At 40.7% G+C, this 25,471-nt stretch overlaps 1 protein-coding gene across 7 annotated transcripts; it reads left to right on the top strand.

Moving 5' to 3' along the window:
* Positions 1-264: 264 nt before the first annotated feature.
* Positions 265-20,884, top strand: txndc16 (thioredoxin domain containing 16). 7 transcript variants are annotated; one of them, XM_023963505.1, is made up of 20 exons: positions 265-524; positions 871-949; positions 1,679-1,761; positions 1,853-1,926; positions 3,578-3,652; positions 3,773-3,894; positions 3,962-4,052; positions 5,096-5,264; positions 5,342-5,511; positions 5,598-5,658; positions 5,729-5,852; positions 5,933-6,094; positions 6,203-6,262; positions 6,760-6,958; positions 8,079-8,209; positions 8,340-8,424; positions 9,688-9,832; positions 13,189-13,376; positions 13,455-13,645; positions 19,845-20,884. In XM_023963505.1, exons 3-20 carry the CDS (start codon positions 1,711-1,713, stop codon positions 20,066-20,068), a joined length of 2,322 nt encoding a protein of 773 aa, XP_023819273.1. In that variant the 5' UTR covers positions 265-524; positions 871-949; positions 1,679-1,710; the 3' UTR covers positions 20,069-20,884. The 7 variants fall into 7 exon arrangements, with proteins under 7 accessions (XP_023819273.1, XP_023819265.1, XP_023819259.1 ...); XM_023963497.1 differs by having other exon boundaries at positions 871-1,035; XM_023963491.1 differs by having other exon boundaries at positions 868-1,035.
* Positions 20,885-25,471: the final 4,587 nt, after the last annotated feature.

Below are 25,471 nucleotides of genomic sequence, written 5' to 3'. Positions count from 1 at the left end.
GTTTGTTTTCCCCTTATATGATTGGTTTAAAAAAAACCTTGCAGTTTCTGACAAAAAGGAAGCGAAGTGTTTGAGGTTTCGAAATAAAATCTTAATGTAATCGTGTCTTTAAGTATTGTCTCAAAAACTACATATTACAAGAGTATTTTTTTTCTAGTTACGATACAATCTTACCTGCTACATTATTTAATACCTTTTTCTTTGCAAGGAATAAAATCAAAAGTCGCACGAACGGATCTTATTTTGAAATTATTAGAGGAAGTTGTCGATAGCGTTGCTAATCAGAATGAACTTTTTTCTATAAAACATGTTTTTTTTTTAACGAAATGTATTATTCCACTTGATGGAACAGTATCCAGAGTTAGCTTTGTTTTAGCTGTTTTATCATTAGACATGACGTGTATAATTTAAATGCGTTTATTTTTATCCCACGGCTTATTTTTTGCCAACATCCGCTGCTAATGAACGGTTGGCGTTTTATCTTCTTGTTTGGCTGAACGAACACGAGATTTAAACGAATATATGTAGGTATAAGAGCCTTTTCGCTTTTTTGTGGTTAAGAGGTATATTTTCCTTTGAAAATATAAAATGTAAATCCTGCCTTTTCTCAGGTAAGAGTATATTTCAAAGTAAACGCTGGACACAAAATGTAATTTTACTGTAGCCTTTTTTCTCCATTTTTTGGAAGAGGCAACCTACTTACTTGCAGTTACTTACACTTTTATTACAAATGCTGCATGATAATAATTCAGTTTGTAAACTAAAAGTTTCCAATCGATTGGTAACTTAGGACCAAAACATGATATATTAAAAAAAGGCTTTTACTTTGCTTTCCATTTCCGCCTCTCTTCCTGTCAAAATTCCCAGCAGTGTCCTTCAGGATGTGGATCTGGACTGCCGTTTTCCTGCTGGGACTGAGCTCAGGAGAACGCACGGACAAGGAAAAAACGTACGAACGGATGGAAATCACAGCTGGAGATTTTAATGAGAAGCTGCAATCTGGAAAGATCCTATTTATTTATTTTGAGCACCAAGGTAGGCCTCTTATTTGGGATGCTGGGAGGGCCCAAATTGAAAAAGATGATGAAAGGAAAGTTTGAAAAGTTATGACAATTATGTAAGTGAAATAAAAGTCGTCATTACATGACATTTTACTCTGTTCTGTGATTTTGATATTAAACTTTCCATTTTGATGTAAAGTTTTAATTGTTGACACTCCAGCAAAAGAAGAAAAATGTGATGCTCTTCGTATAAATCCCACAGAAAACCAATTTGGGAGAAAAACAACACTTTTGAATGACATAAAAGATCAAGTTAGTTCAGAGCCAGTGCAAATATTTCAAAATTGGAGTAGTCTACGATCTGTAGACAACTCATTTGAGCTGTGTGAACACAAACATTCTGTTTTAGCTAGCAAAAATACAATTTCTACTTTGCAGCACGGTGGAGGGAGTGCGATGATTTGCAGTTAATTTTGCTGCATTATTTGTAAAGAAAACAAAAGTTATGTGTTTTTTATTTGCTTGGTTTTATGCATTTCCCTAGTAGCTTCATCTCAAATTTGTATATTTTGATGTAAAGTGTAACTTCAGTTTGCCTATAAACAAAACTTGAGACATGCGGGAAGGGAAATTAAGGACTTGCAGAAGTTTAAAGTCTTCGCTCCTTCTGTTTCCAGTCTCTCCACCCGTCTCTCTGTTCCTAGTGGAGATGGAAAAGTCAGCCGAAGTTCTTCAGGATTACGGCGTTCTAGTCAGAAAAGTAACTTTAATCTTCACTGCTTGCAAAAAACATTATTTTAACTTTCGCTGGTATGTGCGTTAGAGGTGTATCATGTGGTTTTGGCGTTTAGGTGAACTGTCGGACAGAGCTGGTTCCCACGTACTGCACGGAGGAACGGCTCCAGCGCACAGTGTTTCTGTTCCGGTAAGCCCCGCTGATGGGAACTGTTCTTAGAAGTTTGCTGCTCCACATATTTTTGAGGGTTTGATGGAGAGCAGTGTGTCATCGGCATATTGATCTTCAAGGACATACAAACGGTTAAATAGGAGCAGACGCTTAGATCACACCTGGATGCAAACCGGGGTTTATCTGTCAAAGTTGTTGGATAGTTTGGAGCTGATGTGCGCATTTCCACAGCAACATTTTCGTGTCCCGCGGCAGTCCTGGACTGCATATTGTTTTCACAGTTCTTTCTGTCCCTTTGAGCCAAAAATTCACCCCTGTCGAAACTCAAAAACACGCACCTAGGACCTGACAAAGAATTTGGAAGCCCACTCAAAAGATTCCTACAACACAAAGATAAAAATTGAAAAAAGGAAAAAAATAAATCCACTAATGTCACCAAAACACAAATGTTGGTTTTAAAATTATTATGGGATGGCCACAGGACCTACGGCTTGGGTGGCCATTTGTGGCGAAGTGTGACATTTGGCGATTATTGCATCTGGCAATATGAGAGAAGGACATTTTTGTTCAAGTGGTTTTTTAGGAAATTTCGCACATATGCCTTCAGCTTAAGTCTACAAACACAACCCAAGTAGCCGCCATCTTGAATTTTCAAAACAACCAACAACAAAAACTGTCCTTCAGTACCAGATATCAATTTAAATTCCTACTAGAAGTTCAATTTATCTTCTCACGAATTGGGAAGCTAATTGGGAAAAGATATTTGGTTTCAAAGTTTGTAGATTTGTCTTAAAGTGACGTCTTGCTGCTTGTGAAATTTAAAAAACATGAATTGTTGGTGCTAGCTGAACAAAACAAAATGACATACTATAGGAACATATCAGAAAAATGGGCGTAGTTAACAATAAACCTCAGTTGCCAAGGAAATTCAAAAATGTACTCTTGCCTATTCTTGGGGAGCCGGTTTAGCTCGTGCTGGTTTACGGCGCCTTCCGTCCGTGAAACCAGAGTTCAACTCCGGGCTGCTCTCTGTTCCCTTCTCTACTTCTGTGCCGGTACCAAGCCCGGTTGCTTTGAGAAGGCTGCGTCAGGAAGGGCATCCGGCGTAAAACATTGCCAAGTTTACCGTGCGACTCGTTCGCTGTGGCGACCCCTGATGGGAAAAGCCGAAAGAGAAACAACAACAACTCTTGCCTATTCTTCTGAAAATCACATGGTTCTGTTTATCACCCCCAGTCGACAAAAAAATAAAATGGTTGCTATGGAGATAGAACCAACAGAACTTTTTGAAAAGTTTTTTTTTAAAAATGCATTTGTCATGTATAGCGGGAGAGTGAGGGGCGTGTAGCAGCCACTCAGCCAGTGAGGGTCAAAAAGTCGTGGTGGGGGCGGGTAGCGGGACATACAACGCCCCCTGCAACTTTAATTAGTCTTCCTTCTGCCTCGTGTGTTAAAATAAGCACACTAAAATAGGACTAAAAATGTCGGTTTGAAGGCTGAAAATGTCCTCGCTCAAACATGGAACACTTGGTTTTTTTAAACATGTTGCAGCGACAGTTCTAAAACCTAAAAATGAATCGGAAAGTGAACTCCTGATGTATAAAATGACCCTCTTTTTGGAGTGCCGAAGTGCGAAACCTTGTTGTCTGAACCGTTTTTGTGTTTGCAGAGGCGGAAAGGAGTTCCTAAGCTTTGATTTGGACACCGTCTTTGACGTCAACTCCATCGTGGCGGAAGTGCTCTTGTAAATGATGCTCTTCAGTTTCTGAGCCTTCGGGGAAAATGTGTGTGTGTGTGTGGGGGGGGGGGGGGGGGGTGGGGGGGGCGTGACGGGACCAAAAACCATTTTTTGTGTCTCCTCCAGCGCCATACTACGCGAGGAGGTGAAGTACGTCCACACGGACGCCGACCTCCTGGCCATGGAGAGGACAGCCAGAGGGAAGAAGGACATGGTCCTCAGCTACGTCCAAAGCCTGGGAACACAAGGTGAAGACGAGACGCTGAGAAAACGCTGAGGAAAACCACGCCGTTGAGCAGAAATGCGTTGTTTCAGAGCACAGGTCGATCATGGAGACGGCGTACGTGTATGGATCCAAACATCAGTTCATCCTCATCACTGGAGGTCCTGTACTGAAACAGTTGGGGTGAGTTTCTGCCCTTTTTCCTTCAGGAGGGGATCACATGTGTTGTGCTTGTTAAACGTGGCCTTCTAAAGGGGAGCAAAAGCACACACTGGGACACAGTCTGCAGTCAGAACATACAATCCATTGTTTATTGGTGCAGGTGCAGTTTAAATAGGCAGTGACATGGCATGACCACAGGGAACACACCTGAGAAGAATTCTCAATAATTGGGAGCACACCCATTGGACAATCAACCTGTTAACAGTGCTGTTGAAGCTCAGGCATTGGAGGAAAGCAGCTGGTCTCTCAATGACTCAGCAGTTTATACATTGTGTTATGATTTAGATTAAACAGAGATTATTTCTACCTTTTAGAATATTCTTTAAGCGACTTTTGCTTTGGTATGGTGCAAACAAACAAAAAAAACCACCAAAAAATACAAACAAAATGAATTATATTAACAAAAAAAAGCTTTGCTATAGAAAGTCTTCATTATATTCTGACCTTTTGAATAGAAAAAACACCACATAAGTAGAAGCTACTATCTAAAAAAAATAAAAATAAAGAAATAATTAAAAAAAATAATATATAGATATCATAATAAGGATAAAAAAGAAACTTAAAGCATTTTAAATCTGCAGTCAAAGTCATCAACCACAGAACATTTAGAACGGTGGAGAACCTTCCAAAATGAGTCAAAGAACCCAGCTAGAAACCAGCCAGGAGGTCACAAAGCAGTAGAACGAACAAACAAACCCAAAAACTCACAAATAAAAAAAAAAAACATTTGGACAGAAAGTTTGTTGGGATCTTTTAACCGGCAAACATGGTGGTGGTCGGATGATGGTGTGGGGCTTTGAACTGATGGGATGATGATCCTAGCGTATCAGAAAGTCCACCTGCAAGGACTAAAGGCGATAAAAAGTGGGTTTTAGATTCTGTATTTGGACATTGGTGCTGAAAAACTCTGTATTGGGCGCAAAGTAGGAGGAAAATTGCATATAAGGAAATGACTGAAGCGTCGATTTGAATCTGACCCTGATCTGAATTTTACTTCCCTGCAGGGTGAATGAGTCCTCGCTGTCGTCTCGGGTTTGGTTCCTGCACTGCCGGATCCCCGGCGGGTTCCCCACCCCCACGGCTTCCGAGCGCTGCCCTGTGACCCGTATGAGGAGGGCCCTGTCCACCCTGAACCTGCACTCCTTCCTGCAGCTGATGGAGGCGCCTTTAGTGGTGCGTCATCGCCAGTTCCTTTTTCTCACACCTGTGCTGCTCTGACATGCTGAAAACGGCGTTTGTCTCGTCGGCAGCTTGAAGTGGACGTCGACCCCTCCTCCGTCCCGCCGCCTCAGTTCCCCTACCAGCTGACCCCCCAGGTCTTCCTCTTTTCCCGGCCGGCGACGGAGCACCTGGACCGGGATGCGGCGGGCGCTCTGGCCTGGAGGCTGCGCGGCGTCGCTCTCCTGCTGCTGGTGCACAGGTATGGCAAAGCTGTGCTTGCAGAAGAACGGTTGCCTTTGCCCCCTTCTGTTAGCGTAACCCCCCTCCCCGATCATCCGCTCACAGACAGAGTCCCGCGGTGAAAACCCCCGAGGAGTTCAACGTTGCGTACCGCCGGCCCGAGAAGGTGCGACGCTCTCGTTCACAATCAGACGGAGATTTTGCCTTTTTAATTAGACATTTCTCTCTGCTTCCAGAGTTCAGAGGTGAAGTATTTGACCTTACACAGCCTCGATGAGGTCTCCGAGATCTTCCTAGATCAAGACAAAGAGGAGGAGGAAGAGGAGGAGGAGGAAGAAGAGGAGGATGAATCACAATTTGGTAAAAAAAAAAAGGTAAAAATAAAACCTCAACAGGAAAAAAAAGCGTTTCTTGATGTATTTGTATTTTGTTTTCCTAAGGAAAGCTGAATGATGAAGTTGCAGCGTCTGTCTTCGAAAACACAGGCAACCTGATGGATTTGGACTCCATTACCCAGCTAACCTCTGAAAACTTCCACTCTGAAGTTGCACAAAGCAGCCTCACGGTGGTGCTGTTCTACCTCAAATGTAAAACTGATCTCAGTGAAGTTCCTTTTTGTTTTCTTTAATGACAGAAAAATAGACGTTTTTTTTGTTGATTATAGAACATCAACCCATAGTTTCATAATATTTTATGGTTTTGACCACTAGGGGATGCTGTTTCCATGGCATTTCTCAGCTCCTTCATTGGAGTTGCAGAGAAACTTGAAGGTAAACTGGTAAACTTTGTCTTTTACGTCGTGTTTTAAACTCCCTTTGCGCCAAAGTAAGCGCACAAAATTATCTCAGTTTATGTTCACTTTCTACCAAAATAAGGGGACAAAATTCTCTGTTAAATGTTCATATACCTGAGTTTTGTGTTTTAGGCAAGAATTCCTCACATGTTTTATTTTCTGCTAACGCCCAGCTTTAAAAATCCTTGAGTTAATGTCAACATTATTAGCTGAGTAAATAATCTCAAACTTACCCGTCAAGGTGATAAAACATTTAGTTTTTAAGACGCTTTACCCTTTGAAATTTGGGCTAAATAATTCGAATTATGTCCACAAATGGAATAAAATAGCCTTTTGAACTTAAATCTGATACGAGCTAATGTGGTTTTATTCCATTTTTCAAAATTAATTAGAAAAAAGTTTTTGTGCGCCTCAATTTAAATCTTGTTTTTCTTCTTGATGTGTCAAATATTTACATTTTTATTTTATTTTTAGAGTCCAAGGTGGACGATGTTCTGATGAGCGTGGTGGACTGTGGAGAGTGGACTGACCTCTGCGCCGCTCAGCCCGGCGCACTCGTGCCTTTCCAGCCAATCACAGAGTTTCCCAGCGTTGTGCTGCTCCGCCCACAAGAGTCACCGCAGTACTATGCATCCATGCTGGGCAGTGAAGCGCTACATCGCTTTATCATACTGTAAGAAGATGCTAAGCTAAGTCATTCTATTTCAGATTCACTCAAAAGGATGTTTAAACAAGTACATGTGCTAAAGTAATTTCCAATTTTATAGGGATTTAAAATGAAAAATGGGGCAATACTTCAACATTTTGCTATTTGATGTTTTCAGTTCCAGCCCAGAGTAACAAACCCAAAAGGGAAAACAAAAATGTCTGCTAAGGCTGTGTTAAAAATTCATAATCAAATCATACTAAAATTAGTTCAGATGCTATATTGCTTTAAAAAATAGCAGGAATTTTATACACATATCAAAATGCTTTATGATAGAAGCCCCACCCCCTGTTTTTAGATCCAAAAGGTGTTACAAAAAGCTGCAGTCGAATAACTGGTTGCAAAATGTTTAAGAAATTCTATTAATTTATATGTGAAAATGCATCAATCAAGCCAAAATAATGCAGAGTCTTGTGGCTGTTATCATAGAATATCAATTGGCTGTATTTATGTCTATGTTAGCAGCATTTGTGCGTAAAAAATTGGGAACATTTTAGCTCAAAATGTAGTCAGGAGTGCGTCAATACAGTAGTGCAGTTTCCCTGAGACCAATGCTTCTGGATTCTAACTACAGAGTGTGACTTCAAGTGAACCCAAATAATAAAAATAGAAAATTAATGCAGGTTTGTGTCTCCAGTGGACGCAAAGTAAAGAAGAAAATGGAATATTTCAAATCTCCAAACACAAGTTATGCTCATTCATAACAAACACTTTGGAAATGTTAGACTTCTCTGAGCTTAAGATGTTTGTCTGAACAACAACCAGTTGATTTTTGTGATTTGATTCAATAAAGTTAAGCTTTTTTTCCCCCTAAAACAGCTAAATCAGAATAGTGTTTTCTTCTCTCAGAGGCTTCCAGCCACACTTTGCAATCCCCATCGCCTCATTTTTCCTCAGACATTTATTGGTCTTGTGGTTTTTTTGGGTTTTCTGTTCGCCTGCAGGCTTGCTTTAAAAGTTTAAGGACAGATTTACGGGATCATTTTCCAATTATCGATCCAATTACCGCTGGACTTTTAAAGTTCTAGTCTTCCGTCTGTGACCAAAGAACATGTTAATGCAGCCAGGTGTGTTTATTTTCATTCAGGAGCCGCACTGCTGCTCCAGTGCGACTATCTACTCAGGAGGAAGTGACGTCATTCCTTCAGGAAGTACCTCACGGATCCCAAGCAGGCGACAGACCCGACAGAGTCTTGGGGTTGTTCAGGTCACCGACAGGTAGCTGTAAAAAAATTAATAGATAATTATAACAATTCTCATTAGAATTTAAAGGAAGTATTATGTCTTGATTACAAAATAAAACGTGGCAAATCTGAAAAAAAAAGACGTAGATTGACTGTTTTTGCAGATGCATCAGCGTTCCTCGAGGCAGCCATGTCCCTCAGAGGGGAAGTGCTAAGCGGACTACTGATGGATGGAACGGCAGAAAAATGGTATCGCCCCAAATTCTACATTTTCACTGCTGCTCTATAAAATGGGTCATCCTCTGCCAGCTCCTCTGCAATTGTCTGGAACTTTGAAGTGGGCGTGGCCAAAGAGGCTAAATATTTTGTTCAGATTTTAATGGAAAAACAGTTTTTTAAAACTATTTTCTTCTTCTTAGCATATAGGCCTGTCAACTATTTAAATAGCCCTTAACTAATAACTGATCAAATGAATGCATGTTAAAATCATTTTTGTTTTATTTTGAAATTTTATACTGATTTGAATGATGTAGTATTGGGGCCACCATAAACGAAAATAAATAATAATGAGAATACAGTCACAAATTTATGATTTAAAAAGTTATAATTTTACAAGGAAAAGGTTATGCTTTTTTTTCAAAATAAAGTTCCAGTTAAATGAAAATAAAGTTTTACATCCTGTTACTCTGAATTGTCAGCAGTGTAAATGAAAGTTGTGTGATTGTCTGTGTTGAAACATTTTAAAAGCTAAATGTAACTTTTTTTTCTAAACAAAAGTACAACTTTTTCCTTTTAAAATTACCACTCTTTGAGGCATAAATTTATGACTTAACTCTTGTAAATTGTTAATTTTGTTTTCACAAAAGTTTGACTTTTTTCCTCACAATGGTATGATTTTATTCTTCAATTGTTTTTTGTTTTTTTCTCATAAATGTGTGATTTTCTCCCAGACTTGAATGACTTTAACAACAATAATTGTTGATTTTTTTTTTTTTTGGAAATGCACCACATTTTTCCCAGAATTATGTCATTTCTTTTTGTTCACAAGTATATATGTTTTTAACTTTAGAACTAAACTTTATTCTTTTAAATGGTCTAAATCTTATTTTTATAAATGTATGACTTTTTCTAGATATTGTACATCTTTATTTTCGTAAATTGCTGAATTTTTGGTTATTGTGATCCAAGCAGTAATTTCAGCAGAAACGAAACCTAAGTTTCTGCTGAGTGTGTTTTAAATTGAAGAATTGTTGCATTGACCAGTAGCTTTTTTCTAAGTTTTTAACAGAACAATTCTTAGTTAAAATGATAAGATTATACCCTTGTTGAGTTTAAGCCACTAGTTATGTAAAAAATGTTGCACCACCAGTATCTGCAGAAAGTAATCACATTTCTTAGTTTCATCAAGCTTATATGCTTTTATTTTGAAATTCTGTAAACATTTAATTAGATTTTAGCCTTTTTTTCTTTAGTAGTTAGTGTCTGATCCCCTTGTTTGTGTGTGACGCACAGGGCTGCAGCCCACGCCCTGCATCTTCCGGCCGTGTTGGCCTTTCCCTCCTGGAGGACTCCTGCTCATCCGTCGGCTCTGCCGGCGGCGTCCTCCTCTGCGGCGGAGCTGCTTTCGCAGGTTCGCTTGGCGATGCTCCACCCCATGGTACGCACATTCGCCTCTCTAACCAGCACTGCTTTGAAATGTGTCCAGAATTGTGACGTTTGCAGCTTCGGAGCAATCACTAAAGTGCGTTTCAAAAGCCTCATATCCATTCAGGCCCTTCGAATAACAAAGTTCCTTATAGACTGGATGAGTGTAGCCTCTGTGCAGCCTTCAGGAGACGTTGGAAATCTGGTTATTTGAAAAGTCATCTGACCTGAAGATAAGATGAAAGCGACCTCTAACAGCCTCTGACCGTTTTTTACAAAGACAATATTTATTCAACAAAATAGAAGAATTTCCCCCCAAAAAGAAATAGTATGAGGGCCACACAAAGTTCATCATATCTGCTTCCACGGTGGAATAAAAGGAGAAAATTCATTTTTTTTAAACAAGTCATTAGTGCATTGAGTTGAAAAATATGTCGATAGATATATATATATATATAGTCGATTGCTAATCTGGACATGCCATCAACTTTACCCAATTTTCAGGACAATACTGCAGTTCCAGAGCAACAGTTCAGTCTGTGCTAGCATCAGTTAGCATCTTAAAAGACCTTGACTGTACAACAGGGTGAAAAGAGGACAACATATTAGGAAAAGTCACCAGTGGAAGCCTCTCATCTGACCTGAAAAGATCAAATGCCATTCTTTTCTCGTCTGAAACTCCTCACTGTAAAGCACGGCGGCGGTTGGTTCATCATATGGGCTTGTGTTGCAGTCATGACTTAAAAATCGAGGTGCCAGCTTTTTGACTGGTAGAACTTCTCTTATATTACGAGTTTATTCAACAACGAGCGATTTTTGGAAAATCCGGACTCTGCAACACGCGTTCAAGTGACCGATTTCTGTTACGGCTTGAGACACGAAGGAACCCAGGAGCAGGAAGGACTTGAATCCAAATGGTGGGAGAGCCGACATGTGTAATAACAAAACTCACCACAAGCGTGGGTCAAAAGTGGGTCAAAAACATCAACAAGAAACCTGCTGCCCTTCACAAATCATAACAAATTTCAATGAATAAGGTTGTATGTGCAGCCGTACTCTCCCAGCAGGTCCCTGAGGTCATGTGACCAGGGTCTGCTGGTTGTCAAGAGAACACGGTTAAAAACTAAGGCCGCCTTTACACTGCATGGTTCAAGTGACCCAATTCCAATTTTTTTCCTCTCATTTGGCACGGATCGGATATGACCGGTGAACGTGTAAGCAGGACAAAAGCGCATGGATTCCGATTTTCTCAGATCGGATTCAGGCCTCATTCATATGTGGTAATGAATCAGATACGAATCGGATCCGTGCATTTGTGTGTGCCATGTAATCAGACAAATCAGATATTCCCCAGTAAATGCGAGTCGTACGTCAGTGACGTCAACTCAGGACACCACCTACTGAGATCACATGACTTATTAAGGTGCTTTTATGCGCTGATTTTGCTGTCAGCGTGTTACCTTTCAGCCTCAGGCTTCAGACCGTAGTTGGAAACCGCTGTTATGTCCCGTCCGGACACAAACGGTAACTAATCAACCGGGACACCGTTGCTCTGGAACAGGCTAGAAGCCATTTATTTCTTTGAGGGGCGTGTATGATGGGGACTGTGTGTGTGTGTGTGTGAGCGCGCGGGCGTGCTTGCGTGTGTAAGGAGAGGAGAGGAGCGTGAGCGCGGAGCGGGGGACTGTCGGAGAACCGTAAATTAAAAAGAAGGTGTCTCCCCCAAACGTTTTGGAGTCTTTCTTAACCCACTCTGGAGGCCGGAGGTTCAGAACGGAAAAGTGAACCCGGAGGAAATCTCCCGTGCGTTTCTGACCACGGTTGGAAAAGAGAAGTCATAGCGCAGGAAAGGTTCAACACTTGGATCAAACTGCTAGTACAGCACGTCTGCAAACACTTCTTCCTCTCCCGCGCATCCCCTCAGGAGCGCCCAAGGCAACGCCTCCTTCCGTCGCCGCCTTGCCTCCATGACAACCGCAATCACAAAAGTCCGAAAGAGGTCTGCGGAAGGCGGAAATACTGCTACTAGTCCTCAGAACGTCTACGTTTGATAGTTTCAGCATTGTATAGTGTAAATGCAAAAATCAGATACGGGTCACTTTTAAAAGATAATGTAAGCAGGTCGTCAAAAAAATTGGATATAGTCCGGAAATCAGATATGGGCATCAAGACCTGCAGTGTAAATGCGGCCTAAAGGTGAAAGAGCCTTTGCAGCAGTGGCTCCATCCCTCTGGAACTCCCTTCCTCAGATCTGCAGACTCTTTTTAAAATTATTTTTTATATTCCATATTTTACTGTGAAGAATTTTGTGATTTGTATCTTGAAAGGTGCTATACAAATAACTTTAATATTGTATTTTGATATGAACGTATTTATGTTTAAAACTCTCATTCATGCGTCACTACACAAGTTTTGAAGTAAAATTTCAGTTTCTACCGACAAAATGCTGCCAATAAACACATGTTGGAAGATAAACCAGTCAAACTTTGACCAATCAGGGACTCAGATTTGGTAGTTGATGACGTCCTCTTTAATTCACAGAAGTGCCAACCATTTGAATATCAGTCATAGAGGAGGAATTAGTAATTGCGATTTGTGCTCAGCCGGAATCACACGAAACCACTTCTTTTATACAGTACAGACCAAAGGTTTGGTGTGTCTAAACTTTTGGTCTGTACTGTATATCGGAATAGAGCTGAGAAGGAAAAAGCCTGGAGCGAGGGATTTGGTCCGTTTCAACAAGCCTCTTTCATATGCGAGTACATGCGCTACAATTACGTAGCCACGGTTGAGTCTGAACATCGTATGCTAAAAGCGGGTTCAACATTGCGCGTTTAGCGCGTAACTGAAGACACAGCAGATGCCTGGTTTTGAATGTTGCATTAGAGAAACCAAGTCAAAGTCTCACTCCGAACATCTATTTTAAAATCGTTTCTGCGGAGCTGCAGTAGTTCATTCAAAATTTGCAAACCCTAGCCTCCTTCCTCTCCACACTGCTGAGAGCTCTCTGTTTACACTCCCTCCTGCTGGCTTACAGCCCCTCACAACCCCCAATCTAACGGTGCAACAAACACGGCGAGCACTATAAGATATAAACAAAGACGTACACGGATCTATTTATTCCTGCAAGTGGATGCATCAGAATGGAGCAGAGCAGGGAACTTGAGGCGCATATCCTACGTAACAAACAACTTTTTTTTCATCCGCTCCTGATTTACCACTAAATGTCACAAAAACATGTTAAAAACACCAAAAACATATATAATGGCCTTATTTAGGATATCGGTATTCAGGTTTTTTGATAGCTTCATATCTCTTTGACATTAAAGCAGAAAATGGCCAACATTTGTCTTTTTATTCTATTGACAGCCTGAGCTAACGGTGGACAACCTGCCGTCCTTCCTGTCGCTGGGTAAAGCCTTGCTCCTGCTCTTCGTGGGAGAAGAGGAGGACGAGATCGGGCAGAAGCAGAACCAGGAGCTGGTGGAGGAGATGAGGAGAGCGGTGGAGCTGGGAGGAGCCAGGATGGAGCGGTACCTGGCCTGCTGGATTCACCTGTACGCGATTCATCGTGAGGATTTCTCTCACCAGAATCTGGGTTGGTGCGTCAACGTTTTTGGTTCTGCGCTTGTCAGAGGCAGCACTCCAGCAGGGATGTCCGTCCTGGGATCTTACCTGGGGTACATGCCCCCACTTCCTGCGCTGGTGCTCACGCATTTACCAGACGGGGAGGAGGTTTATCAGTACCCGGCCGACAGTGTTGTAGCAGCCCCCTCTGTTTTGCAGTGGCTGCAGAGGATTGAGGACGGCGCCGAACCGCCTGCAGGTAATGCGACACGACAGTAAAGTTTCCCATTTTACATAAACATACTTGATTGGTTGAGGGATTTGTCAAACACAAGCCCTTTCCAGGCCTCCTTGGCGGCTTATGTTCTGAAAAGCGTCAAATCTGGCAACGCGTTTGGAGATATGAATTTAAAAGCGCGTTTTGTTCGGCTATTTCTGTTCTCACTAAGCAGGAGCGCGTGCTGCTGTGAGGCTCCGCCCACTCCGAAGCAGTTTCCACAGTGAATGTGACAATCAACTCCCCGGCAGGTGCAGGAATGGGGGATCCACACCCCGCCAAAATTAAAGGGCAAATAAATAACATTCGATGTTGCAGCAAATCTCCCCCAACTTTACAGCGTGGAATGAGAATATATGATTCTCTTCTTCCAAAACCACTTTAAGAAAATTATTACAACTGATGCTCCAATGAATAAAATTGTCATGATAATCAGGCGGAGCGAACCCAGGCGCTGGAACCCAGAGTAATGACAGGTAAGTTGTAGGTGATTAAAGATTTATTGTTTCTCCGTGGAAGACTGGGACTTGACTTAGACGAGGTCCGGACTTGAGGTTGGCTGGTGGCGTGGCTGGAGGTGCTAACGCGGTTAGCGACAGAGGCAGAGGCTGCAGGCTTCCTGATGCTGCTTAGCAGAAGGTCCACACTGGCGTCACTCCTGAAGTGGTTTACTGAGGCACGAGAACAATAATTAGTTTCAGTTTGAGAGCAGGGAGAGCATGACGGAACATGAATGGGACCAGGCGAGTCACCGTTGAAGGGCAACAAACTGGCGTCGGCTTGAGGCTTTGCAGCTCCTTAAGAGGAGATGAGGTGATGAGGATGAGTGACTGCAGCTGGTGGAAATCAGGAGTAGAGTGGAGCAGAGCTGGAGGGGGAGGAGTCTGACAGAGGCACCATGACAAAAATAGAGATGACCTTCTTTTTTCTGTGATTAGCACGATCACTCCTGGGAAAAAAAGGAAGATGTTGTGGGCTAGTTTATGCAAAAATGTTAGAATTTATAACAATACGATACTTTTTTGGATGGATAAAAGAGAGGGTGCATTATTGTTTTTATGTTTTACCAATCGTTTTTTTCCGTTTGTTTTACCTTTTTTAATATGCTCCATGCAAACAGTATGCTTATTAGGCAATTACCTAATTTAGTAACTTTTGGCTCAGCCAATAGCAACTCTCCTTAGTAATGCGATGGTAACAATGCTTTGAGCATCCTGCAATTCTACTTGTAGTTTATTGAATATCCACTAGTGGGCAACAACAAATCGCTTTCAAATTCATGCGCAATCGGCTTCCTGCCTTTTTGACACTCAAAAAGGTTCAAAATGAAGATGACCCCGTTGTACGGCAATTTGCACGATCATCTAAGAGAAAAAAAGGGAGATGTTATGGGCTAGCTAACGCAAAAATGTTCACGTTTTACTGCTGGGACTTTTTGTTTGGCAGCACAATGTTAGAAACTAAAACACGAAACAATACAAAGTAGTAACTTTACTCTATGAAAGTGTTTTTTTGAAACACTTTGCCTGTCCCAAGCATGGATAAAATAGGAGAGGATGTCATTGCGTTTATATTTTACCGTTTACTGGTGAAAAAAAACCTCAATGCCAAAGATGCGATTACGAAATTCGGCAAATTCTAGCGACTTTTCTTACTAAGGAGATGGCAACAGTGCTCTGTGCATCCTACTACTCTACCTGTGGTCTATTAAATATCCACTAGAGGGCACTAGCAAATGGCGTTAAAATTCATGTGTAATCCTCTCCCTGCTTTCCGGTGTTAGGCTCAGATTTTTATCATTTTTGGATGAACCAAAAATCCTCAAAAAGTCCTGCTGCCATTGCTAGCAGCCCCATGTGGTCAGGGGTGGTATTGCTCCACTACTTGTTTGTATGTGTAAATGTTCCCAGAACTGACAGAAACAGAATTGTACGATGAAATTGTACCAATGACACATTTGACAGTTTTCCCTGCTTTTTTCTTTTTCAAACCCAAAAAAAAGGATTTGGTTTAGTCAAACAAAACCAAGCCATAAAGCCAAAACTAGATTAAAACAGGAATACATCTTTTATAGACTTGTTTTGTGTTTCCGCCGTCACTTTCCCCCTTTGAGAGGCTTAAATGCGCTGAGATGGCCGCTGTTATCACCCCTCCAGTAGGTGATGCCACTTGTCAATCAGTCAATTAATGATTACTCACAGACACACGGTTTGGATTTAATGGATGTGTGACTGACCTCGAGCCTGCTGCTCGTGATTCAGTTTGAAAGCATCTAATGAGACATTAATTTCCTGTTACGACTTTCCAAACTACAGAAAAAGTGATGGTGGGGGGTTTTAAGGCTGCAGGCGTCACCCATCTAAGTAGATCAAAGGGTCAGACGGTTTCAAGCTAAGATCTGATAAGAAGTGTCTAAATGATGCGTTGTTTGTTTGAGGGGAAACTGAAAGGGGGTTTTGTTCTGAAAATTTCCACTAGCAGCTGTGGATGCAGACTTGTTTTTTCTTTTAAAAATATTGCAGTTCCACAAACGACTACTACAGGGGTCGGCAACCCATCGTTTCGGAGCCACATGTGGCTCTTTCAACCATCTGTTGTGGCTCCCTGTGACTTTGGAAAATAATGAGTATTTTATAATAATTAAATTTTATTTTAGTTTTTTCATTTTTCATGGCATTTCAAAGGCGCTGCTGGCTCCGCAGGAAGCGCGAGCCACGTAAAAAACAGCTTCGTAATGAGCTCGTATTTATCGGGCGAGACCTGCAGAGCTGATAGCAGGGAGAGGCACGCGGGCGGCTTCAATAAACACTCCGATCTTCTGCCGGGAACTTGACGTACCGCGGGGCAGAGACTGATGACAGAATGAGAGTTCGCGCCAGCGTTGCCAGATAGAGTCACAGTTTTCCAGCCCAAAAGTCATCTGAAAACCGCCAGACCCAGCCAAAAACCGCCCAACACAAGTTTTGATTATGTTTTTTTCCCGTACTGGACTGATAAAATGAAAAAATTTTCTAAATAAAAGATAGTTCAGACTAATAATAAAATGTGTACAATATTGAATATTTCTTCAGCGGGCCGCCTTCTTCCATTCATTTGCTTAACCCGCTCTATCCCCGCTATAACCTGCGTCCGGCTCTTTCATCCTTGTGCTGCGCTGGAGCGCCCCGACTTCCGTATTTTGCGCTCTCTGTGTAGGACACACTGAGGAGCGCGGGGGAAACCAACTCTCAGCTGCAGAGGATGTGAACAGGTGAACAGGTAGAGAGGTAAAGCAGGTAAAGAGGCGGAGGAGGGGCTTTGGCTTCAGACTCTGTCAGAGAGATGCAAACACGGGTGTCAGATTGAGACGCAGCTTTCACTGCAGGAGTTGAAGCAGAGACTTTCCCTGGGAGGATTTTATGAACTTAAACATGGAAACATGATTACCAAGTAGAACTCTTCAAAACAATAAACCTGATCTCTCCACATTCTCAGTGTCTACCATGCATTGATAAACACATCGCTCCATGCAGCGATCAGAACAGAACCAGTAGCTCCTCCCACACGCGGCCGCGGTATCATCCTTTGAAGAACATAATGTGCATTTGCAGCGACGTATGCTTCAGACGATGTCCGATTGGCGAATCTACATGTCAATCAAGTCCCTTACTTCTCAGTGAGGATTTTGATTGGCTGGTGGATTTTAAAGAAGTACTTTTTTTTTTTTAATCTTTTCTGGCCCGCGATCTACACTCATGTCATTGAAGGTCGACCGGTAGATCGCGATCGACGTAATGAGCACCTTTGAATAATATATACATGCATAATATATATAATGATGTCAAAACGGGTTGTGGCTCCGAGTGCTTTCTTTTTTATTAGGGGCGGTCCCAAATGGCTCTTTGAGTAAAAAAGGTTGCCGACCCCTGCACTACTAGATCAGGTTGCAGAAAAGGAGCAATTTTCTATCGACTACGGAGTTTATTTAGTCTATTTAAAAGTTTTCTTCCACATGTAAATGAGTATTGTGATATGATTATAAAAGTATGTGATGGTTTATGTGAATGTGAATATACCTGTGTTACATATTTTTTTGTTTTCCCTCCTAAATAAACAAAATTTAAGTGAATTAAATGAGAAAAACTCTATTTGTGGTTAAAGTGTAAAAAAAGCTATCCCGATTAAACAAATTATATTTATTTTACATGCAATTACTTTAGTTTCTTTGCAATTTATGTATGATGATGTCAAGGTATATAGTAAAAACATTTACAACAATTACAAAGTAGAAGGAGTGGATAAAGTCCGCCCCATTACCTCAAGTCTCTGGATGCTCGTGGTGTGTCTTAGCTGACATGTCTCTGCAGCATCGCGTGGCAGTCTGCAACTGTACCACTGGACTGGCAGACTGGGGTGGTGGTTCCCTTTTTCAAAAAGGGGGTCTGGAGGGTAATCGCACTCATACTACCGGGGAATCACCCTCCTGAGCCTCCCAAGAAAGTCTATGCCAAGGTACTGGAGCGGTGACTATTGTCCGATAGTCAAACCTCACATCCAGGAACAACACTGCAGTTTCCATCCTGGTCGTGGAGCAGTGGACCAGCTCCACACCCTTCATAAGTTGCTGGAGGGTTCATGGGAGTTTGCTTATCCAGTCCATATGTGTTTTGTAGATTTGGAGATGGCTTTCAACCTTGTCCCCCGTTGTGTCCTGTGGAGGGTTCTCTGGGAGTATGGGGTCTGGGGAGCCTTACTGAGGGCTGCTTGGTCTCTGTATGACCAGAGCAGGAGCTTGGTTTGCATAGCAGGTAGTAAGTCGCACCTGTTTCTGGTGTATGTTGGACTCCAGTAAGGCTGCCATTTATCGACGGTTCTGTTTGTAGTCTTTGTGAACAGAATTTTCAGGCGCAGCCAGGGACCAGAGGGACTCTGCTCTTTGCAGATGATGTTGTCCTGTTGGCTTCATCAAACCAGGACCTCCAGCGTGCATTGGGGCAGCTTGCGGCTGGGATGACGGTCAGCACCACTTAATCTGAGGCCATGGTTCATGAGTCCTCTAACTGGGTGGGTGGAGTGCTCCTGCCCCAGGTGGAGGAGTTTAGATATCTTTGGGTCTTGTTCAAGCTTGGTCACCTAGAGAGAGCTCGGAGTAGAGTCGCTGCTCCTCCACATGAAGAGGAGCCAGTTGAGGTGGCTCGGGCATTTGGTCCAGATGCCTCCTGTACGCCTCCCTGGGGAGACGTTTAGGGCATGTCCCACTGTGTGGAGACCCCGGGAAGACCCAGGACACACTGGAGAGACTATGTCTCTCGGCTGGCCTGTGAAGATCTCAGGCTCCCCCCAGAGGAGCTGGAGGAAGTGGCCGGGGTGAGGGAAGTCTGGGTATTTTTGCTTAGACTGCTGCTTAGACTGGATGGATGGAGAATTTGTTATAATTAAAACTTTAACTTTTAGAAAGTGTCACGTTCAGCTCGTAGTCTCGGAGGATATCATCATGGTAGAAGCACACGTGGAGTCTCAGGACTTGGGTTTAGCTCAAATCTTTATTTTCCATTTCTTCAATTGCCACTTCACAGGCATGCCCCAAGCTCTAACCACTAACCAAACCAAATGGTTACAACTCCCACCTTTATAGGATTTCTCCTTTGGGAGCTACCATCCACCCAGGTTTCCATAGACAATCTATTTACAAAAAAGATTAAAATATATACATTCAAAGTTTCCCCAACCCCAGTACAAATAGATATTTACTCATGCAAAAATAGAACTCACTAAACTAATCCTAAACCATTTCAATAATTCACTCAGATAATAAAATGACTACTCTAAATCTTCCCTCTTAACTTTACAATAATTTTGGTTCCCTCCGGAACCAATATAAGGTTCTTGCACCCTAAGGGATCTCTTTTGTTGGCGGACCATTCCTAACACAGAAAACAGAGGTGAGTCACCACAATTAGACAATTAATACACATAGACATGTAGTGCAGCAGCAGTAAAACCTAACTATTTCAATATATCTGCTTTCACAGGTGCTCCTGACCAAGAAGAACTTTGCTGCTGCAAATTATTAGTTTAGCTGCGTTAAACTAATAAAAAAATCAGTCACTTAACCATCTTTGCCTGTTTCTTTAATGTGACAACAGTTCATTGTGACAGGAAGTTTTAAAAGCAGTGAACAAAACAGTCCCATTCTCCATAGGGATGCTGGGAGCGGACAGCTGGCCTCCTTCTGCCGAGTTTTACGATCTCCTGAAAGTGATGGAGGAGGCGCAGGAACCAGAGTCAATGCAGCAGCCGACTCCAGCCGACGAGGAGGAGCTGGAAGAGGAAGAAGAAGATTTGCACGTCGAGGAGCCTTTGGTGGCAGAAAAGGTGACGGATGGGAGTCCTGAACCTAATCCCAGCATTCACTCTGAACTTTAGGGACGAGGAGATGAGAGGTGAGCAAAGATGGAACATGATCAGCTGCTAACAGGGTTCAGTAGGAAATGACCACTGATTGTTGTGTCATGTATTGTATGTTCATGGCGGTTTAGAAGGTTTTAATGCACCTGCAAACCCTGCCTCCATGTTTACTGTAACACTTTTTTATATTTCTGTGGTCTACTGAATGGAAACAGCAGATAAATTGAGGTATTTTTGTATAGGTTTTTATGTTGCAACTCACGTAGTTTACCTCAAATTCACCAAAGGAATGGTGGATACAGTTTGTTTCTTTGGATATTAATTAAAAAAACACATGAAAATTGCTATATATTTCCATGGAAATGTCAAACTTTTTATGATTTACATCTTGTTGGAGCCTTTAGAGAAGTTTATTTTGCTTTAATAACTTGTTTCCTAGAAACATAGAAACAACATATTGACTGTGTAAACTTTTTGCCCGGCTGCCGGCGAAAACCCAAAGTTTGGAAAATCTACCAACTCCATTGACGCATTTTCTTGTAACTGTACTTTATTGGAAATATGTGGTACCATTTCCCATTACTTCAGCTGCTTTTTGGGTACTTTTCAATACAGTTTTATAACCGGAAGACGACCTACTTTTTCGCATGTGGGGATGTTTTCTGGAAGTTTCCACAATGTACATGCAAAGATGGATAATAACTGTCGACGGTATGCGTAAAGTGATGTCATAAAGTAAATGTTGGCTTGAGACCTTCAAATATAAAGGATTGTGACTCACTTTTAAATATTATTTACTGTTTTGGATGATTAAAAGACATTTTTACAGTTAAATTGTCTGGAAAAGCGCAATAATTTCACTAAAAGGGTCAAATACTGAAATACCTGGTAGAATAATACAAAAAATAAACAGAAACACATTCAGTTAAATTTCACAAATTGAAAAATTATTAAAAAATGAAACGAACTAATTCAGTCGTATTTTGTTGGTCAGATAGTTGTCAGTTATTTTATTTGATTCAAGAAAAAAATGGGAAATTAAACATTAAAACATTTCAACTGTTGAAATAATCCAACTCACATTTGGTTTAACCTCCGAGGTGTTCAATAAACTGTATCAAACATTTTGGCTGTCTGATCTGTTGATGGAGACAAAGCCAACCAGGAAATACTGCATGTTGCAGTTCCTCAAATGACCACTAGGTTGCAGAAAGGGGCAATTCTCCATAGACTCCCAAGCTAAAAAAAAATAATCTAATTTTGAATGTACAGTCTATTAGAGCTCATGATTTCCTTTGTCCCCGCCCATTTTTGGGTTGTTTTTGAGGTGGGCGGAGTCTGCCTTCAGGCTTCCTTTTCACTGTTCAGAATACTACGGTTGATGTCATAGACTATCTTTCAAGCTGATATGAATTTATCATTAAAAACATCAAACACATACTTAGCCAAAACCAGTTTTCATCAAATTAGAGGGCGTCGTCCCAACTGACAGCCAACCTCTGCGGTTTTACTCTGACACTTATTTTTGACTGTCTAATCCTAAATGCACAGGTTTTAAATTCATTAAATCAATTCACAAAACTTTAAATCTTGTTTTCTTCTTTTGTGTCGGTGGGATGGTATAAATTGCGCAAATATATCTCAAAGGTTTAACACAAAACTGGAAAATGGTAAAAGGCAGCTCAAGGGAGGGTGGGGGGCTATTATGAGAAAAACTGTATCGTCAAATGTAGTTCAGACTTAAAATAACTTTATATTCTAATATTGGCAGCTATTTTTTTGTTTATCATCAGATGTTAAATTTTGACTTCATTCTCAAAAATATAAAACATTTACTTTAGATTAGATTGAGCAAAATGTTTAAATTTTGCGTTTTAAAAAGTCAGAAACAATATTTTTAATTAAAAGTCCTTTTTGGCCCTAAACAAGTGTTTCATTTTATTTTATGGGATTTAAAGCACCATTCAAACTCTTTTCACAGATTTTTAAAATCTTCTAAAAGAAAAAAGTGAGATTGTACGGGATAAAAAAGTCCTTCTTTTTTTTTTTTTTTTTTTTGAGTTAACGTTGTTTCAAGCTGAAAAAAATAAGTGAAAACAATTTTAGTTATTGTACACCAGAGGTGCTAAGAAAAAAACCTTCCTTTTTGTTTCATTAAAGCAGAAAAATGTCTTATTTCAGGTCAGCTATGCAGTAAATGCAGCTGCCAATGGCGATGCCGGAAAGACGTTGGCGTCTTTAGCTGTGCGGGATTTTAGAGATAAACGATGGTTACAGAGATTTTATTTTAGTCACATTAATGAGGAAATTGATCTGTGACGGTCAAGAAATAGAAGGTATTTGGTTTAGCTAAAGGTTTAATGAAAGAAATGGACTCAAAGGAACATATATCAATCAAATACTAGGGGAAATACACAAAATCAAAACAGATACCAAGAAAATAAAAACAAAGTACAGTTTATTTTTTAGTAAAACAGGTGTCCACATGTGATGTAACTTCATCCATTTACGAAGAAGTTAGTATATTAAGCCACATTTTAACCAGTTTGACTGAAGCTATTGTGACCAGCTGTTTTTTAGGAAGCTATAGACCAATTTGGACGACTGTTTGGCTGTATTGATCAAACACGAACAGGTCAAAATAATATTATGAAGCACAGTACGATGCTCCACATTGAAGATTTATTCCATCCATTTTCCAAACCTGCTTGGTCTCTTTTGGAGTCATGGGGTTGCTGGAGCCTATGCTAGTCGCTGTCATGGAAAGGCGGGGTACAAACGTTTTGACTTGTGAGTTCTAAGATTTGACAGAAGGGCCGGGCTATTAGTATTTTGTTAGCCCAGCTCACCATAGAACGATAGAACATGGAATTTGGATGAAACCATGCCTACATTTTGATTAAAAATGAGTATATACATTTCATAACAGGACATTTTGAAGGTTTTAATTCCAAACTGAGGCTTTTGTTCTTGTTATAGTGCCAGTTGCACCAATGGGTTGATGTCCCTCAGGGGGAAAAACGTTAAACACAATGCTGTGCTTATGTGGAAGAATCTGAATTCTTCCCCTACGGCTCCTCCTCACCCCTGCATTTAGAAAAATAGTGTCTTCTAATCTGGACGTCACTCCCAATCCATGACGTAATCCATAGTCGTCGTTCAGCTACGTTAGTGCGTTACTGAACGGCGTAAAGATGCGGCGTATAATTTCTTCCATCCAGGTTAAGGCAGGATTTCTGGAAAGCCGCTGTTTGCCCACCCCTGCCCTAGAGGGTTTGCCTGTACAATACAGGGTAAAAAAAGATTTATTCTAATATAAAATATCTATTGTTTCTAAGCACTCTGCAGTTAGTTGTACAAAAAGGCAATAATTGACGTGTCGCCAATAAGCAGAACAGTAAAGGAGAGTAAAGAATGTAAACAATAATACATAATAAAAACATAACTGATTATATCTAAAGAAGTGAGGATTTTGTTTTAAAAAAAATGGGACCATTCAAATTGGTGCAAGTGGTGTGAAAAGGTGAAGATGTTCACCAATATTTTGATAGCACTAGTGTGACCAGCAGATACTTTCATTAATAACTTCCATTAAAATACTTGGTAGAATTATAAATAAAATAAATAAACACATTCAGTTAAAACATTTCACTTAAACAATGAAACTAACCGATTCAGTCGTATTTTGTGGGTGCAGATAGTTGTCATTTATTTTCTTTGATTCAAAAAAATGTTTATTAATTTTGAATGGAACTTTATATTGCATACAATATTTCCCCTCAAATGAGTAGCTGTGTTTATGCTCAAATGGTTTGGTCCACTCTTGAAAGTGCAGTGTGAAAGTGGACCAAACCAAACGGGGTGACATTGTTGCACATATCAATAATCCTAACAAGAGGAGACGAGCTGTGACTTCCAACAAGCTGACTCCTGATTGGAGAGAGAGAGAGTGGTTGCCATGGAGACGAAGACTCAGACCAACTAGGACCAATCACTGCTCATTTACAATGTCTGGCTCCGGCGTGGCGGCTTCCGTACTGCTAAAAAAAGGCTACTGAATTGAGTTTATTTCAGAGCGTGAGTGGGTTTTTTTATGGCTGACATCGTCCAGGTCAGATATAAAGTTAATGATATATAGTTATTTTTACTGTACTGATTTTAACGAATCTAATTGAAAAAAACAAAAACAAATTTCCTAAAGCAGGTTTAGTCCAAATTCAGTATAAATCCACCATCATAGTACATAAGTGATGTTGAAAAAGTACTTTTTATTTACTTTTCTGATAGTTTTCAAGAGAAAATATTTAGCATTTTTGGATTAACATTACAAGCAAGTAAAAAGGATTTCCACTTTTTTGTCTTAGCATAGCGAGATACTTTTACAAACCCACCACATCTACACCACACAACTAATTAATTCTCCCCACATGCTCCTTCATCACCGATTAGTTCCTGAAGTGCCGATGAGGAACGCTGGTATTTACGAGGTGCTTTGCATGTTTACTGTTTAGGTTAGGAGGAATTCCAGGAGGTTTTCGTTAGTCCTTTTGGCTCTGAGTGGAAGCAGACTAAAGGTTGTAAAAAAAAAAAAAAGAAAAAATTGACTTTTAAGAAAAGAAAAACTGCAGAAGGACGGGCCAGCTTTAAATCAGAACAGAAAAAAGTCGGCACATGAGGAAGGAATCTGACTCCATTCCACGCAATCATAGGGTTGTTAGTGTAATAGCACACAGATGCATCAGTGTGAAAGCAGAAAAATGGAAAGATTTGGACCAGATTTTGTAAATGATGAGCTAAAATTTCCCATCAGCACTTGTAATATTGTGATTGACCCTTGTACCGCTGGAGGACTTCCTGTTGGCAATTTCCGTGCAGGGCGGCCAAAAGTGTCCGAACTGGATTTGTGCGTGTGTGGGAATTTATCGTTATCAAACTCCTGACCATAATTACTCATAAAGTCGTGCGGGAGGTCAGCTATTTGTGTTCTCACAGACGCAGCATGAAAACACGGAACATTGGATTTATTACAAATGCACCACGCCCAAACTGATTTGCTTTTTTTTTTAATGTAGCTTTTTGATTTCCTTTATACATTTTTTTTGTTTTAGACTTTGAATAATTTCTTGTGAAAAATTCAGATTTTTTTTTTGTTGTCTTCCTGTTTTTTGTAGGATTTATAGATTTTGTGTGATTTTCCATCTTTGCTCACTCATTTGTCATCCTCCTTAAATTCTTGGATTTTATTTTTTTCTTATTTATAGTCCTTATGAGAACATTTCCCACAATCCCCTATTGTTACATAATCAAAGTCAGTTACCTAATTACTCTTTTAGATCCTATCTAGGCATTAGATAATAGCATTTCCCTCTTATATATACTCTCAAAACTTTGCTTGGAAGTTCCTTGTGCACCAATTTTCTA

Source organism: Oryzias latipes, chromosome 2 (assembly GCF_002234675.1).
Source record: "Oryzias latipes chromosome 2, ASM223467v1".
NCBI classification, from domain to species: Eukaryota; Metazoa; Chordata; class Actinopteri; order Beloniformes; family Adrianichthyidae; genus Oryzias; species Oryzias latipes.
This window is presented reverse-complemented; position numbering and strand designations above follow the sequence as displayed.

What these genes read in the sequence shown, in the direction of transcription:
- txndc16 (XM_023963497.1), top strand. Translation starts at nt 882, where the DNA reads ATGTGGATCTGGACTGCCGTTTTCCTGCTGGGACTGAGCTCAGGAGAA. An exon ending in CGTACCGCCGGCCCGAGAAG is followed by an intron (nt 5,659 to 5,728) that starts GTGCGACGCTCT and finishes CTCTGCTTCCAG; the next exon opens with AGTTCAGAGGTGAAGTATTT. An exon ending in CTGGCCTGCTGGATTCACCT is followed by an intron (nt 13,377 to 13,454) that starts GTACGCGATTCA and finishes TGCGCTTGTCAG; the next exon opens with AGGCAGCACTCCAGCAGGGA.